Source organism: Quercus lobata, chromosome 2 (genome assembly GCF_001633185.2).
Source record: "Quercus lobata isolate SW786 chromosome 2, ValleyOak3.0 Primary Assembly, whole genome shotgun sequence".
NCBI classification, from domain to species: domain Eukaryota; kingdom Viridiplantae; phylum Streptophyta; class Magnoliopsida; order Fagales; family Fagaceae; genus Quercus; species Quercus lobata.
This window is the reverse complement of record NC_044905.1, coordinates 21254052-21270769: the sequence shown is the minus strand read 5'-3', so window position 1 is coordinate 21270769 and position 16718 is coordinate 21254052. Positions and strand designations below refer to the sequence as shown.

At 39.8% G+C, this 16718-nt stretch overlaps 1 protein-coding gene across 1 annotated transcript; it reads right to left on the bottom strand.

Annotated features, from left to right (window-relative positions):
- Positions 1-3806: 3806 nt before the first annotated feature.
- Positions 3807-9038, bottom strand: LOC115978370 (probable glycosyltransferase At5g25310). The gene is made up of 4 exons (XM_031100390.1): positions 8728-9038; positions 8402-8586; positions 6187-6544; positions 3807-4472 (listed from the first exon to the last, which is right to left on the bottom strand). The coding sequence occupies exons 1-4, from the start codon at positions 8986-8988 to the stop codon at positions 3807-3809; spliced, it is 1470 nt and encodes a 489-aa protein (XP_030956250.1). The 5' UTR covers positions 8989-9038.
- Between the last annotated feature and the right edge of the window lie 7680 nt (positions 9039-16718).

Below are 16718 nucleotides of genomic sequence, written 5' to 3'. Positions count from 1 at the left end.
TGTGGTAATGACATAGATGATGAGGTGAGAGCATAACAATAATAAATGCTATATATACTGCATCTTTTGGATATATATATAAATTTAGACCAGCCATATGTGTTGGGTTTTTCTACCACCTCAGAGGGTTTGACTGGACCCGAATTTGGTTCAGCAGGATTACGAAAGGCTTGGTAGGCTCTTTCAGCCAACCCAAGGCAGGGCGCCCCCCCCCCCCCCCCCCCCAAAATTTCAAAACTTCTTTTTACTGTATAGAAATATTAATATTTTAATAATTTGCCCCAAAAAATGGGACTTGGCCCTCTCAAATATTTGTGTTGGTCTAATAATGTTTTTAAAAAAATTGTCCAATTTGTCTAGTAGTTATAGAGAATGTATTGTTTCTCAAATTCATTTTTTATGGTAAAATGTGTTTTCCTATCTCTTAAAGTTTTGAATCGTTCATATCTTTGAATACTTTATTAATTCAATTGAAATTTTTTTACCCACAATTGTAGGCAATTTGGTAATTTATATTGAAAATGAAAATTGTAAGGATTTCACTATAGAAGATGGTGAAAGATTACTTTAATTCTATGAAACATTTAATTTTAAGGATTTTATGTTGAAAGATATTAAAGTCTGTGTGTGTATATAGATGCATGTGTTTGTGTATATGTATGAAATTTTGTATAGGCTAATAAATTAGTAATACAAATTGGCCTTCCTGACCAAAATTTCTAGCTCTGTTCCTTTCAACAAGTTGTTTGTCAATTATTCATAGGTGACCAAAGCCATGGACAACATATCGTCTACCTCCCTTTTGAACATCAAACAGAGAGAAGGAAAATCTTTGAAGTCCTAGCTATTTGACCAATTTCAATAAGGAACTCCTACAAGTTGACGAAGCATATGAGAAGGTTGTTCTAGACTCTAGTAGCATTTATGGGCCACAACCTAGCTAATAAGTTCCTTTTCTTGCTCTAAAACAGAACATTATCCAGCATGATGTAGTTAGTAACCAAAGCTCAGAAATATATCAATGGGAAGGATCCTTTAAATTCTAGAGAGGTTGGTAGCAATGGAGGAAAAAAAGAGGAAGGAAAAAGGAGATGATCAAAGATCTGAATCTCAATCTAAATCAAAAGCCCCCAGAGCATCAGAAAAACCTTCACATGAAGGGGAGAAATTTGGGGCCCCTGATAGCTAATTCTTGAACTAGACTCCTTTCAACACACCTTTTTGTTCAAGTTCTCATGTAAATCAAGGACAAACCCAGAGACTTAAATGGTTGGGAAAACTCAAAACGCATCTGGATAAGAGATCAAAGAACTATTATCGCTTCCACTGTACAGTGATCATGGTCATAACATCGAAGATTGTTTTGACCTAAAAGAGAATATGGAAGCTCTGATTAGGCAAGGACAAATCTAGAAGTTTGTTGGTCAAAGGCAAGAAGGTCGGTCAAAGCAAGATTCAGACTGGGGTTGAACACAAACCAGTGAAGACTGAAGATGCGTCTTGATGAGAACTTGAAGTTGATGCGTTGGAATTGCAACATCCACATGATGATGCTTAGGCTGCATGGATACTTTATTTAAGATGCCGTATGCTTGTCATGTCTGTGTCATTCTAGTGTCGTACTTGTCGTTTTATATTATAATTTTTCAAAAATTACTTATGTTGCGTGTTATAATTGTACCCATATTCATACAGGTATGTGCATCCTAAAATTGATGCTTTAGTTGTCACTTCCAATCTCTAAATACAAGACTTGCCGGGTCCTAGTGACACTAGAAGCTTAAATGTTATTCTTTGTTGGCCAACTTTTTGAAAGTTACGTATCGATAAGGATAAGATGCAACCCTAACCTTATCCTTTGTAGTTTTCACTAGGAAATAAAATTCATCCTTAAGAGATGGTGACTCTCTTGATCACAATCAAGACTTACCTTGGCAGATCACAAAAATGGTGGACTTCTTGGTCATTGAGTAGCCATTAGTGATTATTGAACGACCTACTCTCAATCATCTTAGAGTCACCTGCCAGTTGTTGATGCATATTCCGATTGAGCAAGGAGTAGGAAAGGTGCGAGGTGATCATGCCAAAGAATGCTACTTGGCCTCCCTTAATGGAGACTGTCCAAAGGAAGCCCTCGTAGAAGAGCAGTGAAATAAGTTAACCAACCAAGAGCTACTATGGGGAATTGGAAAAAATCTGTCTAGACAAGTAATTTGCAGCTTGAGCAGAAAACCCAGATCGAGGCTCAACTACAAAAATACTGTTTTTATTTTTTTTATAAATAGTTCAAAATTCAAGCTACCCCAAACCTTAGTTATGGTTTTAATTTTTTTTTTTTTCAAGTTTTTTAATTTATTAAGTGCCCGTTTGGATTTAGCGTTTTTCGCTGAATCCTGCGGTGCGTTTTCTGACTTTTTTTTTTTTTTTTTTTTTTTTTTTTTTTTTTTAATTTTTTAGCCGCACTATTTGACCAAGTCAACCATGAACAGTATCCGTGCACGGTTCACGGACCCACAAATTTCACTTTTCAGCAACTTTTTTATTAAAAATGGGTCCCACGATACTATTCACACATTTAAAAATTATTTTGCTACAATATTTTCAGTTAGTTTTAGCAAAAATAAGCTCAATCCAAACGTACCCTAATATTTATAAGTCAAATATGCTAGAACGCAAAAAATGAGATAGGTGATTTTTTCTGCGCATTATATTAGTTGTTATTGGTTTTAATTTGAACTTATCATTGAAATTACCTCTCTACCTACTAATAAAAACTGTAATAATTTGTCACATAGGATTTTTTGTGGACATAATATCTCTCTTTTTTATAAGAGAATTATAAAATTTTGGAAAATAGAAAAAAGAATCCTAAAATAGGGTCAGTACATTGTATCGTTACATTGGAACAACGGAAGACTGAGGCTATTTTGTGGAGTGCCGCTGATTGCGCTTTCCAAAAGGGGTTATGTAGACATTTGATAGTGTTGGGATTTTTCTATTTAGGAGAGAATTTGACAGAGATCCAATATTTTAGACAAGAGAGTAGGAGAAACTACAGAGCACACAGAATGACAGAAACTGGAAAGTACTCAGATGAATGGCCGATAAGGGTGAAATATACAAATTTACAATAGTAATGGGCCAGTGCCGCCACGAGAAAGCTTCTATTTGTTATAAGTTATAACCATTAATCAAATACTACCGAAGGAGCCTCACAATTTTTAGGTTTAACTGGCTTATGAAGCCCAATTTTAATTTTAATTTTTAATTTTTAATTTTTTTTAAGTCCATTATTTTTGGGATTCGATAAAATAGATAGAGGCATGGTAGAATTGACAGGATCATGTCTGTGCACTATTTCCAATTCAGCCGATCGGGCTTGGGCTTCGTCTACTGTTTTTTTTTTGGTGTGTGTGTCTGGGGTAAATTTCGTCTACTGTTTTACACCCCATAAGTCTCTTTAGATTTCAAGTGACACGAAGAATATATATTTCGGTTAAGATTAAAAAAAAAAAAAAAAATTTCTAATAACGTATATAGTATCACATTTTTATAATTTAAAATAATGTTCAGATTTATAAAATTTAATTTTGGACAATTAAATGGAGAGTACATACCAAACCCTAAACAACAACCTAACCAATACATCATATGAGCACCAGAAAATGACATTTTTCTTTCCCATTCATTAATATTTTATTTAGAAGTACGTATCCACTATGGCATTTTCCAGCTACACGAGTCACAGGGTTTGAGAGAGAGAGGGTGGAGAGAAAAAAGAACCAAAAAAAAAAAAAAAAAAAAATCTAGTCAAGTTTTACATTTAATCTCCTAAGCCATACAGAGTGTAAAATCATATGAAAAACATCAAATCTTTTAGGTGGCTGGTTCAACACAAAATGCCTCCTCACAACCCTTAATCCCTCCTTAAGCCTCCTATACTTCTCTTCCGGAACTGCCCTCAACACATTCTTCAGTCTTGGGATATCCGACACATCAACCTGAATCGAAAATTCCTCCCACTTCAATACATCACTGAAGGGCAACACATAATTCTGTGACAAAATCACAGGCACACATTCGGCATAAATGGCTTCCACAATTCTTGGGCTGGCCACTTCATGCCCACTAGGGCATAGACAGAACTTAGACTGAAGCATAAAGGAGTCGTAGTCCAAGTCTTTGGACAGGTACTCATAGACACGCAGAACATTGTCACGGTTTTTCCAATGGTTTAGTAATATGGGTCGGATCGGGCCGTGGATTCCGCCGGCAAAGAAAGCAAGATAGGGACGTGAGGCATTGTCTGGTGGGGGAGTGAGTAGTTTGGGGGATACATTGCCACCATAGAGGTGTATTTCTGGGAGGCTAACGTCTTTTTGGGGGTTGAAACCTTCGGAGGTGTTGGCATTGCAAAGGACTCGGATGGATGTGTTGTAGAGGAAAGGGTTACCCTTTGATGCATGGGGACCCTGCAATTTTTGGAAATGGTTAGTTGCTTCATCTAATTTCTTTGTAAACCAAGAAGATATAATCTTCCAAGAAGTATTTTAGCTTTCTACTTGAATTCAAATACTGTACATGCTTGTATTAACCAATACAATAGAATTATCTTTCTTAAAGATAATTAAATTCAATCAAGCCATGTGTTTCAATTGTGAAATAGTACAATGAATAGTAACTAAATTTAGGATCCTATTAGTGGGTGTTTTTATTTACTTTTTTGCATGAAGTCAAGCAACTTTCAACTAAAAGTTATATTTTTATTAGTTTTTTTTTTTGGCGAAACTATACTATTGGTCCTTGAAGTTTACTTTGTGTGCGCAATTGGTTCCTCAAGTTTGAAGCGAGCACAATTAGTCTCTTAAGTTTTAAAATTGAGTTGTATTAGTCTTTTTACTAATTGCTGTTAACGGTATTACTTACGTGGCTAATGGAATAATGACTTGACATTTTTTTTAATGATGTGGCATGTTTTTAATTAAAAAATTAGAAACTAATTTACATGTGAGAAAAAATATTCACTGGTACCAAATTAAAAAATTTATTTTCTACCTATTGTAAAAACCCACAACGAGAGAGAAAGGAGAAGCGGTGACACTCCGACATTGTCGTTTGTCTCCGACAGCGAAAACTTGAGCGCCTTCGCTGCTTCGTCTGAGAAGCAGTGAATTAGCCTCAACAACAGCGTCGTCGAAGCCAGAGCAATAGACTCGTTCTCGACTGCGAGCCACGCCGTGGTCAAGAAATAAACTAGAAGCCGAGCCGACTGAGCCGCCATAACCACTCGAGCTCATAGAAATAAAGAAGGTTTTGAGGTTGAGGTTGAGGTTGAGATCTAGGGTTTGGGATTCTCTGAGGAAATAGCTAGAGAGAATTGGAATGAAGATGAGAGAAAAGGGAGGGGGGGTGCACAATGCGCACTATATTGTTCTTCAGAAATGTGAGCCAGAACTGAATGAGAGAGTGAGAGAGAGTGATGGAATGGTAATGGCATAGTGTAAACTAGTGTTACCTGAATATTAAAGTGTAATTTTAAAAATTTAATTAATTTATGAGAAATGTGAGCCAATCAATATGATTTTCAATTTCATCTAATGTGGAAACTATTTTTTTTAATTTTTAATTAAAAACATGCCATGTCATTTAAAAAAAAAAAGTCAAGTTATTGTTTCGTTAACCACGTAAGTAACACTGTTAACAGCAGTTAGTAAAATGACCAATATAACTCAGTTTAAAAACTTAAAGGACTAATTGTGCTTGTTTCAAACTTGAGGGACTAATTGCACACACAAGGTAAACTTCAGGGATCAATAGTGTAGTTTCGTCTTTTTCTTTTTTTCCTTTCTATTTCTTAGTCATTATGACATCTTTTAAAAGCCTATTTTTATTAGTTCTTTTTCTTCTATTTTTTACTCAATATGGCATCCTTTTAATTTAAAGCTTCCTTAAAAAGCAAAAAAGACACCATTAACAAAAGCCAAACTATATATCTAAAAAGTTGACCAAGCTTGGCATTCCACTTTGTGAAAATCATGAAGACATAAGGGACAGACAGTGACATTCACACAAAGCCGCAAACACTATTAGTGGTGTCAGAAACAGCAGAATCCTAATTCCTAGGGACAAAATTGAAGGACCAAGAAAACGAAAAGGAGAGAAAGGCAAGGTAGAAAGGAACTTTACCCAATCATGACAAGCAAGCATGAAGTGGTCAGCACCACGGGTTCTATTCCAAAACGGGTACTTGGTAGAAACGAGTCTGACATAATCAGAGACAAACCACCTTAATGGGGCTATGTCGTGAGAGAGAGGTGTGTAAAGGTATCTGACCATCCAAGTCACGCTGAAGGGCATGAAGTGAACATGGGCCCTTTGTGGATCCTTGGTCTTGAACCTCTTAGCCACGGCTCCTTGCTCCATCTCATGGATGAACCTCCCTTCCATGCTATAGATGTCTTTGCATGGTCCATCGTGGGCTATCGGTGGCTCGCCTTCTGTGTACACGTGAACTTTGAATCTTCTCTCCATCTCCATGTAGCTCCTGTCATTTTTGAAATTCATCAAGGGTAAACATGTCAATCTACGTATCTTTCTACTTTCTACATGATGATCATGCATGATGGGCGTTTGAGTGATTTGGCATTTGGCTACTGCGACACTACTCTCTTTTTTTGCTGAATTACTGCAACACTACTCTAGTAGCTAGAATTGAAGGTTGTGAAAAAACCCGAAAGTCATATAATAACCTTCTAGCTAGCTTGTGTTTCAGGGTTAATCATTATATGTTACATCAATGTAATCAATAGTCTCTCATAAAAAAAAAAAGTGTAATCAATAGTCATTGTGTGTGTATATATATATATATATATATTTTTTTTTTTTGAGAAAGAATAGTCATTGTATATTAAATCATAGTTCTGTTCTGTTCTATTCCTATCAAAGAAAAAAAATCATAGTTCAGCGTCTAAAACTTGTTAATCAACTGCATGCATGATAATAATAAATAATGGTTTTATGATAATGATAATAATGGCTACGACAAGTAAAAAACTGTTAAGAATTGTGATGGTTTAAAATGATTTTTTCAATAAACAAAATATTCAAACCTCTTGGAGTATTAATAATCAAGAGTTAGACAACATTTACAGAATAAGAAAATCATGCGGTGCATAAGGTGCATTATACCTTGCTCTTGCATAAAATATGAATTTCTTGTGCAGATTTATGTGTGGAGCAGTGACGTATACGAGTGCACTGAATAATTTTACAGAGAGAAATTATGGGCTGAAACTTAATTTTATTATAGGGAATTAATTGACAAAAACTTTGTTGGTCCCGAACAAAGTGAGGTTGAGCACTTAATTTTCAAGTGAGAAAGTATCAGATGAGTCTAATTGAGTAAAAACTACACAATTGACTATTGTACTTTACTTAATTCATCTTATTTAGCACACTAGCTAGCCAGGTAATGAACAGATGGATCAATTTTTTATTTCAGTTTCACATATATCTTTGATGGTTCCAGCCCATCTATGCATATTAATCAACTCGTACAAGTGTGAAAGCATCAGATACTATTAAAATAAAATAATGCCATAATTAGATTTAGACACAATTAAAAACAATGCTAGCTAGCTTTCCCTCTACATGCAGTTGCAAATCAAAATTTCAATTCAAATGCTTCTACAACTTTCAGATAAACTTGCAAACTAAGGATTTGGTTACAACTGTTGTATTTTAATTAAATTCAAATAATGTCTCATCCCTATATTTTATATTAATTCCAATACCAATGATTCAGATTTTATTTCATTAATTAACCGTTTTATATTTATTTATTAATTATGTTAAAAAATTATTTGGGGCGTGCTTGCATGATTGGTCCAATACCAACAGAGTAACCGTAAGAGAAGTGGGATATTAATTTGTCTTTGGAGCATGGATAAAAAAAAGTAAAGGAAAAGGAGTGGGCACAAAATACATGAAGTATCCATTACATTACAATAAGTAGCAAAGCCCCGCTTTTCCAATAGCTATGATCGCCCGGACCACACACTAGAGACAGAGACAGAGACTGATCAGAGAGAATGTGTATTGTTTGTGGATTGACTAATAACTGTGATCTGTGAAACGGTGAAAGGAATTGATTGAGTGAGTGCGCACTTCACACACCTTAATTAGCTAGCTAGCGTTTATCACAAGAAATTCTCTCATAATTAATAAAAACCCATACCCAACCAGCTATCAAAATAAATTAACGGTGACTTACAAGCAAAGCAGTTTTTCAAAACTTTCGACGCTTTAAATTCTGCCTTTTCATTATATACTAGTATATTATTTAAAATCTATGTTTGAAAATTAAATTAAAAAAGAAAAAAGAAAAGAAAGAAAGGCTTACTGGTAAAAAGCGGCGGGGTTACGATAAACACGATCGGAGGGGACGAAACCGGTGGCGTTGAGGGACTTTGCAGAGCTGTTGCGCTTTGAAGCTGCGGTGGCTCTTCGAATCGAAGCTCGTGCTCGCGCTAATCCTAGTTCAAGCTCTTTCTCTCCGCTCAGTTTCGCTTTCTTTCTAATTATTCTCTGTATTAATTTACATAACATCAGGATCAAAACCGATTTTAACGGTTTTGGCCTTTTGGTTTAACAAATTCAAACACAGAATCAATGTGTGTGTGTGTGTGTGAGAGAGAGAGAGAGAGAGAGAGAGAGATTGTAACGTACTGGTACGGTTCGGTTGAGGTTGAAAGCAGTAGTAGTAGTGGTAGAATCGGAACGGAGAGGTGTGACATGATCGTGAGTGGTGGTGAGCTTTTGCTGTAACTCAAGCATTGGAACTGAGTACTCGGTGGACTTGGAATTAGCGTAGAACGTTCTCATGAGCTCACAGAAATGGCTTGAGAGAATCATAACGACGAAGATTGAAGCCACGCACAGCGACGATAGTAAACGAAGTGAATATCCATGGCAACTTATTATTCTCATTTCTCACACTTCTCAAAGTGTAGTGTTACTGTTTGGTTGCTCTGATTTTGTTTTCCCAAGAAAAAAAGATGGAAATGGAGGGAGAGAGAGAGAGCAAACGAGATAAAACGGTTTGGAAAAGTGCAATGATCACAGCTCACTACTTGAAGACGAAAAGTGAGAAGCTACTGAGTAAGAAATTACGGATTTGACCCTCATGTGCTAACTAATAACTAATAAGTTCGCAACTAAACGCGTCGTGGCTAGAAGCTGTGTTTGTTTGGGCTTTTCCCTAACTTCTTTTCCCGCCAGATAGCAATAACTTTTTTTTTTTTTTTGGGGGCAAGTTCTATAAAAGGAGACAACAAAATAAGTCTATCAAAGAAAAGCAAAATTCGAGAGAGAGAGAAAGAGAGAGAGAGAGAGAGAGAGAGAGATTTGGCTCTTCTAAAGATCAATTTAGGTACCAATTACCAAATATCTCTTCATATCCACCATAGGTGCTCTTTTGGTATCAAAGGGTAAAATGATTATAAAAAGACTTATCATGTGTACTGTGTACAGGCCATAATAAATAAACATGATAAATGATATACAATCATTTCCAAGTTTTATACACTACTGCTTAGTATTAATGTGAAGGTTTCTTTTACTGCTCAAATAGGTCTCAAATGTAACTTATGCAGGTAGATTTTAATTAATTTTAATCCATAGAAACTCGTAGAGGGTCTATATTATAATAATTTTAAATTTAAAGAGGTGGACATTAATGAAATCCAAGATTTATTATGCATTTGTCCCTTTATTTTTAAAATTAAAATTACTAACCTAAAATTTAAGTCAATCATTTTTTAATCTAAATTTTAGTAAACTCTTTGAGGCACATCAAGTCTTCATTTTAAATTTGGGTTTCAGTTAACTCAACTGGTAAAGTATTTTGTTGTCGAATAAGAGATTTGAGATTCAATTCCCACCTACACCAGAAAAACCAATTGATATCTTGGTTTAATGATAAAAAACAATTATTAGGAGCGGCCATATGTTGAAATTATCTCTTTAAAAAAAAAATTGGTTGAATTAAGTTAGTGGTGGTTACAAAATATTACTGGGATAATACTTTTCTTAAAAGTGAAAATAGTTTAAGATCAACATTAACTATATGCAAATGTTGTGATTTCAAATTAAAAGTTCACCTCAATTGAATCCAAGCACTATGCTTTTTGTGCAGGCTGCAGTCATTACACTCCATGCATACATGTGAGATGGAAGTGGAGGATCTATGGCCATTATACTTGTGGGTCCGAGAGGTCTGCAATCCGGCCCAAACTCTATCTGGGCCCAGGGCCCGTGCCGAGGAGGTATCTTGCCAAGAACGAATGATCAATGGCTGGGGTAGCAAGGGGAACGGCTGAGAACTTACCCTGTCCTCGGCATTCCAGAGCTTCAATGGGAAGACCAACATCATGGTGGAGGCAATCCCCAAACAGCCCCCTTAAGGGGATGTGAACGGAATGGGACTCATAGGGAAGCAGGGTGTGAATTTGGACCAAGGAAAATGCGTCCCCTCTTCAGTAAATGCACCTGCCAATACCCAGAACTGATTAATGAGAAAAGATGTTTGGACGGTGTAAACTTCGATCCATGCAACTAATAGAAAGTTAGACGGGACGGTTGATGGGATGGATACAGAAATAAGCTCCTGCTTGACTTACAAGTGGAGGGTCAGGATCAATCAAGACGGACTATATAATAAAAAGGAAGGTGCACCAACCAGGAGGCTGGGAAAAATGGCCAAAAACCAGAGCCTCCCAGCCCACCTCCAGGAGAAAGACTCCATGGGTGAAGATAACCTAGACACGCACGAATACCACGAAAAACCCACCGCCTGGCGATCAAGGCCTAGCCTTTTAAACCCATGCTCTACAAATGATATTGTTTGGGCCTTTTTACGTGGCGCGAACCCAATACTGTTACGGTCCGTCGTGAATCGTGTCCTTACAATTGGCGCTGTTTGTGGGAAAGGCTTGTGTGTTGGTATAGGAGGTGGGTCGATAGAGTTTCTTTGTTATTTCTAACCGTTGGTTATAGAGTTCTAGTATAAAGTTCTGCTACGGGCTAAGTTTCTTGACTAGGGGCTTGGCTGAGGAGCTAACTCCCTTAAAGCCAAGGTCCCCCGTAAAGAGCAAATTAGGCACTTGGTAGCGTTAATCGTATGGATAAACTCTAGGGGCTTGGCTGAGGAGCTAACTCCCCTAAAGCCAAGATCCCACACAAAGAGAAAACTAGGTTTTGGACAGAACCAAGACATTGCATGGTCCACGAACTCAAGCCTATGGGGAAACCAACTACTTGGATGAGGAAAACTAGGTTTTGGACAGAACCAAGGCATTGCATGGTCCACGGACTCAAGCCTATGGGGAAACCAACTACTTGGATGAGGAAAACTAGGTTTTGGATAGAACCAAGGCATTGCATGGTCCACAGACTCAAGCCTATGGGGAAACCAAGTACTTGGATGAGGAAAACTAGGTTTTGGACAGAACCAAGGCATTGCATGGTCCACAGACTCAAGCCTATGGGAAAACCAACTACCTGGATGAGGAAAACTAGGTTTTGGACAGAACCAAGGCATTGCATAGTCCTCGGACTCAAGCCTATGGGAAAACCAACTACCTGAATGAGGAAAACTAGGTTTTGGACAGAATCAAGGCATTGCATAGTCCTCGGACTCAAGCCTATGGGAAAACCAACTACCTGGATGAGGAAAACTAAGTTTTAGACAGAACCAAGGCATTGCATAGTCCTCGGACTCAAGCCTATGGGAAAACCAACTACTTGGATGAGAAAATTGGGCATTAAACAAGACCTAGCTACAATACGCGACGTCGAAAATGGTTCCTATATCTCCGTTAAACGATGGTTAAAAATGATTCTTTAGCCTCTACGGGTGCAAATAAACTAAAGTGTCGGAAACATGATGATAAATGTATTGCATACATAGATATTCGTACGTGTTAAAAATGAATCAGCACAGAATTTGTAAACAAAAGTGCGTATCAACGAGGGTAGCTAACGATGTAACCAGAAGGAAAAAAGAAAAGTAAGATTTCATATATACATGCCCAAATGTTTGCACATCATCACTAAATTAGGAAGTTTTCGAAATAAAAAGAAACAAGTTAATCGTTAAAATAGACACGAATACAAAAAGCCTAGCCTAGACTTCTACTTTTCTGCTTTTTTGTCGGTCTCATCTTGGGAGATAGGAACAGGATCAGCTTCGATACCCGAAATGACGGTCCCTTCTGGGGAAGGCTGAACAGGGCCAGCACTGATACTCTGAGGGACCATAGTAAGGAGAGTGGCCTGTGGTGGCTGCGTAAGTGTGGCTGGCTCTTCTGTACTGGACACCTGAATGCCAACCTTGGGCTCAGTAACCTCTGTAGGTGCCTCAGGATCCGCATGCTGCGATATCACTATCACATCCTGAAATTTTCCCTCTTTGGGCGCCTTGCTAGAGGAACCGCTGGCTTGTAAGTTTTCCGACGGGGTGACCTCTTCCTCGGGTTGATCATCCGTAGCCGCAGAGCTGGTGGAAGTGGTCTCGCGGATGGCCGCTGGATAGAATATGCTCTCCGCCTTCCACAAATCTGATGAAGCATCCACCCCAACTCGCTTCAATGCTTCTTCCCAGACCTGGGAGCAATAAAACCTACACACTCCAGGAATCTGCGCCTTAAGGGTGGCTTGGGTCTCGGCGACTCCCATGTTGTAACCGTCATCTTCGGCCGTATTCTTGGCAGCCTCTGCCTCATTCCTGGCAAACTCGGCCTCCTGCTTTGCCCTTTGGGCTTCATCTCGGGCATATTCTGCCACTCCCTTTTCATGCACAGCCGCGGCCAGCTGCTTGTTTAAATCCTCGATCAGGTCTTTGGCTATTCGTAACTGGTCCTCGGCTTCAAGTGCACGCTTTGTTTGGTCCTTGGCCTGTTTTTGGGCACTAGCAAGGCCCGCCGAGACGTTATCCCTCTCGCGGGTAGTTATTGTTAAGTCATCCTTGACTTTGGCAAGTTCCTTTTCAGAAGTTTCGAGAGTCTTTGAGGCCGTTATACGCTTCTTGCGTTCGTTCTCGACCGCCTTACTCCTGTCATGCACTTCTTCCTCCATCCTATAGGTTACCTGGAGAGCCTGTCAAGAAAGATGAGCGTGTAGTGAGTGACAAACCGGTGACAAGAGTTAATAAAGTGTTAGGTTTCAAGAAATCTTACCATGCCCAAGTATCTCTTAGTACTGAGAAAAATCTCTTGCATCCTCATTCTCCTCAGCTCATCCATGTCATTAGGGAGTAACATGGTTCTCCCTAATGCATCCGCCACGTAGCCACCCTCGCCGACTCCAAGGTCCCTCAGAGAGGCCGTCTCCAATAATGGACCCCCGTGAAGCATTGGGGCAGGAAACCAGGCGCTCGGTAGGGACTGGGAATCAATTCCTTTTCCCTTACCTTGAGAAGTTTGAACTTCGGTTCCTTTGCCCTTGCCTTGGGGTCCGATCTTTAGTTGTTTTGTGCGCGGAGTCTCATCCTTCTCCTTAGGAGGTTGGGATTTTCCCTCGTCCACAATGTCCTTGCCTTTGGGGCTCCTCTTTCTCTTGGAATCAGCACCTTCAGGTCGAGGAGGCCGAGCTGGTTGGGAGGAAGTGGGAGGTTCGGGACGGGTGGATTGTGGCTGGGATTTGGTGGAGGATGATCTGGTTTGGATTGTAAGGGGCCGAGGTGGTGGAGGAGGAGCATTGGGTTGTGGTGTCTCCTGGGTATCCTTCCCTGGTTGGTCCTCGAGGAGTTGGAGAAGGGGGGTCAAAGGTATTCGCTTGACCCCCATCTCGGCTTGAGAAGAGGCACCTATTAACGACAATTCCGCCTCGGACAAGGCTGGGTCACCTATGTCACCAGGAGGGTCCTCGGATTGGTAGACTAAGTCAAATACCCCGAACTCTTCCTCCGGTTGATCTGGCTCACCTTCGTCCTCTGCTGCTTGGTGAGACGAGGAGGGGCCCACCTGGGGAACGTTCTCGGGGACAGCTGGCTCTTGGGAGATTAAAAATCCCTTCTCAACTACGGTAATTTTGGGAAGCCAAGGACGGCGGGCACTGATCACGTGCTTTGCGTCCCCAAATGACTTTTGAACAGGAGGGTACCCTAGTATTTTGTGAGCTGCTCGGACTTGGCCATCACTGTCATTCACAAAAACCGCCGCTTGTAAGACGGTTTCCAAGTCCGCCTGATTGACTAAATGAAAATGCCGTGTGTAGGCATGTTCATCTACAAAAGCAACAAACATATATGCATGGTTAGTTATCGAACGACATTAGATTAGAATGGTTCAAAGGGTTATCCCTCTTCCATTCCCAGTACCCCACCTAGTTCTCCTTCTACTACGGGGCATGGATCGCCATCGTGCCATTTCCCAGAGACGATAAGGAAATCCTTGTTCAGTCCCTTGTTGGAATCTGGGAGACACTGGATCAACCGAACCCTTTCGTCCCTCTACCTCATGTAGTAGGTTTTTCCTTTCAATTTCTGGAGGTTATAGCACCAGTTTAAATCATGGTGGGTCAGTCTTAAACCCATCTTCTCATTTAAAGCGTCCACGCACCCCAGAATCCTAAAAATGTTGCCGGCACATTGGGTGGGGGCTAAACGGAAATGCCTGAGATAACTCCTCGTCACTGGCCCCATAGGGATTCTCATGCCTCCCTCAACAAAGGCAAGGACGGGAATTACCACCGCGCCCGTTCCCCTCCTATAGTGCCATTCCCCCATCTTACAGTGCTCCAGACTTACGTTGGGGGGAATCCTATAATCAACGATGAACTTATTCATCGCCTCTTCAGTATCGACCAACTTCCTCAATCTCAATTTAGTCGCCTTTGTCATTTACTAAAACAAACCTAACCCGCGACGGAAAAGAAAGGGAGCCAAAGAGAAATAAACTCAGAAAAGAAAAAACGCGAGTTAATGGAGGTAAGGAACTTACATAAAAGGAGAATTACGCTTCGGATGGGCTATATGTGCTTGAGATAGACTTGAATTTGGGCGGAAGTTCAGATGAACCCAGGATACACGCACTAAAATTCTTAAGTGCAAAACTGAAGAGACGGATCCATCTCCAAAAAATATTTTATACTTTCTAGGGTAACTGCACGCCCTTTTCCCGCCCAAAGAGGCCAGGAGATCACCATCGTTCGATTTCCATCACACCGTTGAACGTGGGAAGCACAAAGCCGCCCGTATTTAATGAGGCCACGTTTCGCCTTCCAACGGCTCTAGGAATGTGCCTTGGGCAGGTGAAAAACCTCGAGAATCGATAGATGACAAGGATTGATAGATATTGGCAGATCTCTGATGTCATCAAAACCCTCCTATCCGTCCGAGGAGACGGATAGCAGGATTTTGAGGGGCTATTGTGGGTCCGAGAGATCTGCAATCCGGCCCAAACTCTATCTGGGCCCAGGGCCAGTGCCGAGGAGGTATCTTGCCGAGGACGAATGATCAATGGCCGGGGTAGCAAGGGGAACGGCTGAGAACTTACCCTGTCCTCGGCATTCTAGAACTTCAATGGGAAGACCAACATCATGGTGGAGGCAATCCCCAAACAGCCCCCTCAAGGGGATGTGAACGGAATGGGGCCCATAGGGAAGCAGGGTGTGAATTTGGACCAAGGAAAATGCGTCCCCTCTTCAGTAAATGCACCTGCCAATACCCAGAACTGATTAATGAGAAAAGACGTTTGGACGGTGTAAACTTTGATCCATGCAACTAATAGAAAGTTAGACGGGACGGTTGATGGGATGGATACAGAAATAAGCTCCTGCTTGACTTACAAGTGGAGGGTAAGGATCAATCAAGACAGACTATATAATAAAAAGGAAGGTGCACCAACCAGGAGGCTGGGAAAAATGGCCAAAAACTAGAGCCTCTCAGCCCACCTCCAGGAGAAAGACTCCTTGGGTGAAGATAACCTAGACACGCACGAATACCACGAAAAACCCATCGCCTGGCGATCAAGGCCTAGCCTTTTAAACCTACGCTCTACAAATGATATTGTTTGGGCCTTTTTACGTGGCGCGAACCCGATACTGTTACGGTCCGTCGCGAATCGTGTCCTTACAATACTGATTATGAGTGAGACGTATAATAGGGTGAAATAGGTTTTCCTTAAAATAATCATAAAGAAGTTGGGTTTTTAACATATCTAAGTTGATTGAGCTATATTTTGTCTAACTTATCATATTCCTTATTGATCAATGGAGTGTCGAAGAACTATATCATTCCGACACCAGGACTTCGACAAGGAGATACATTGTCCTCATATATTTGTTTCTACCTTGTTTTGAAGTGCTCACCTCTTTGATCCAAATGGCTAAAATGGATAGTCTTATTAGAGGAGTAGAGTTAACTTCTTGTAAATGATAACTTGTTGTTTTAGTAGAGTTAAGATGGCAGATTGTGAATGATTTTATATCCAAATTCAAGTTGGCTTCTTGTAACCCATCTTGATCTAGTTCAAGGGGGTTGTTAAAGTGCAAGTTAGAATAGCCTATAAATAGGCTCAAGCTCATTACTTGTACAATTAATACTCATCTTACTTACATATTACTCATAATTACTTTTGAGTGTGAGTTGTGACTATAAATTTTTTTTTTACACAAACTTGTGACACAATTGAATAATATACCATTATTAACAAATTATG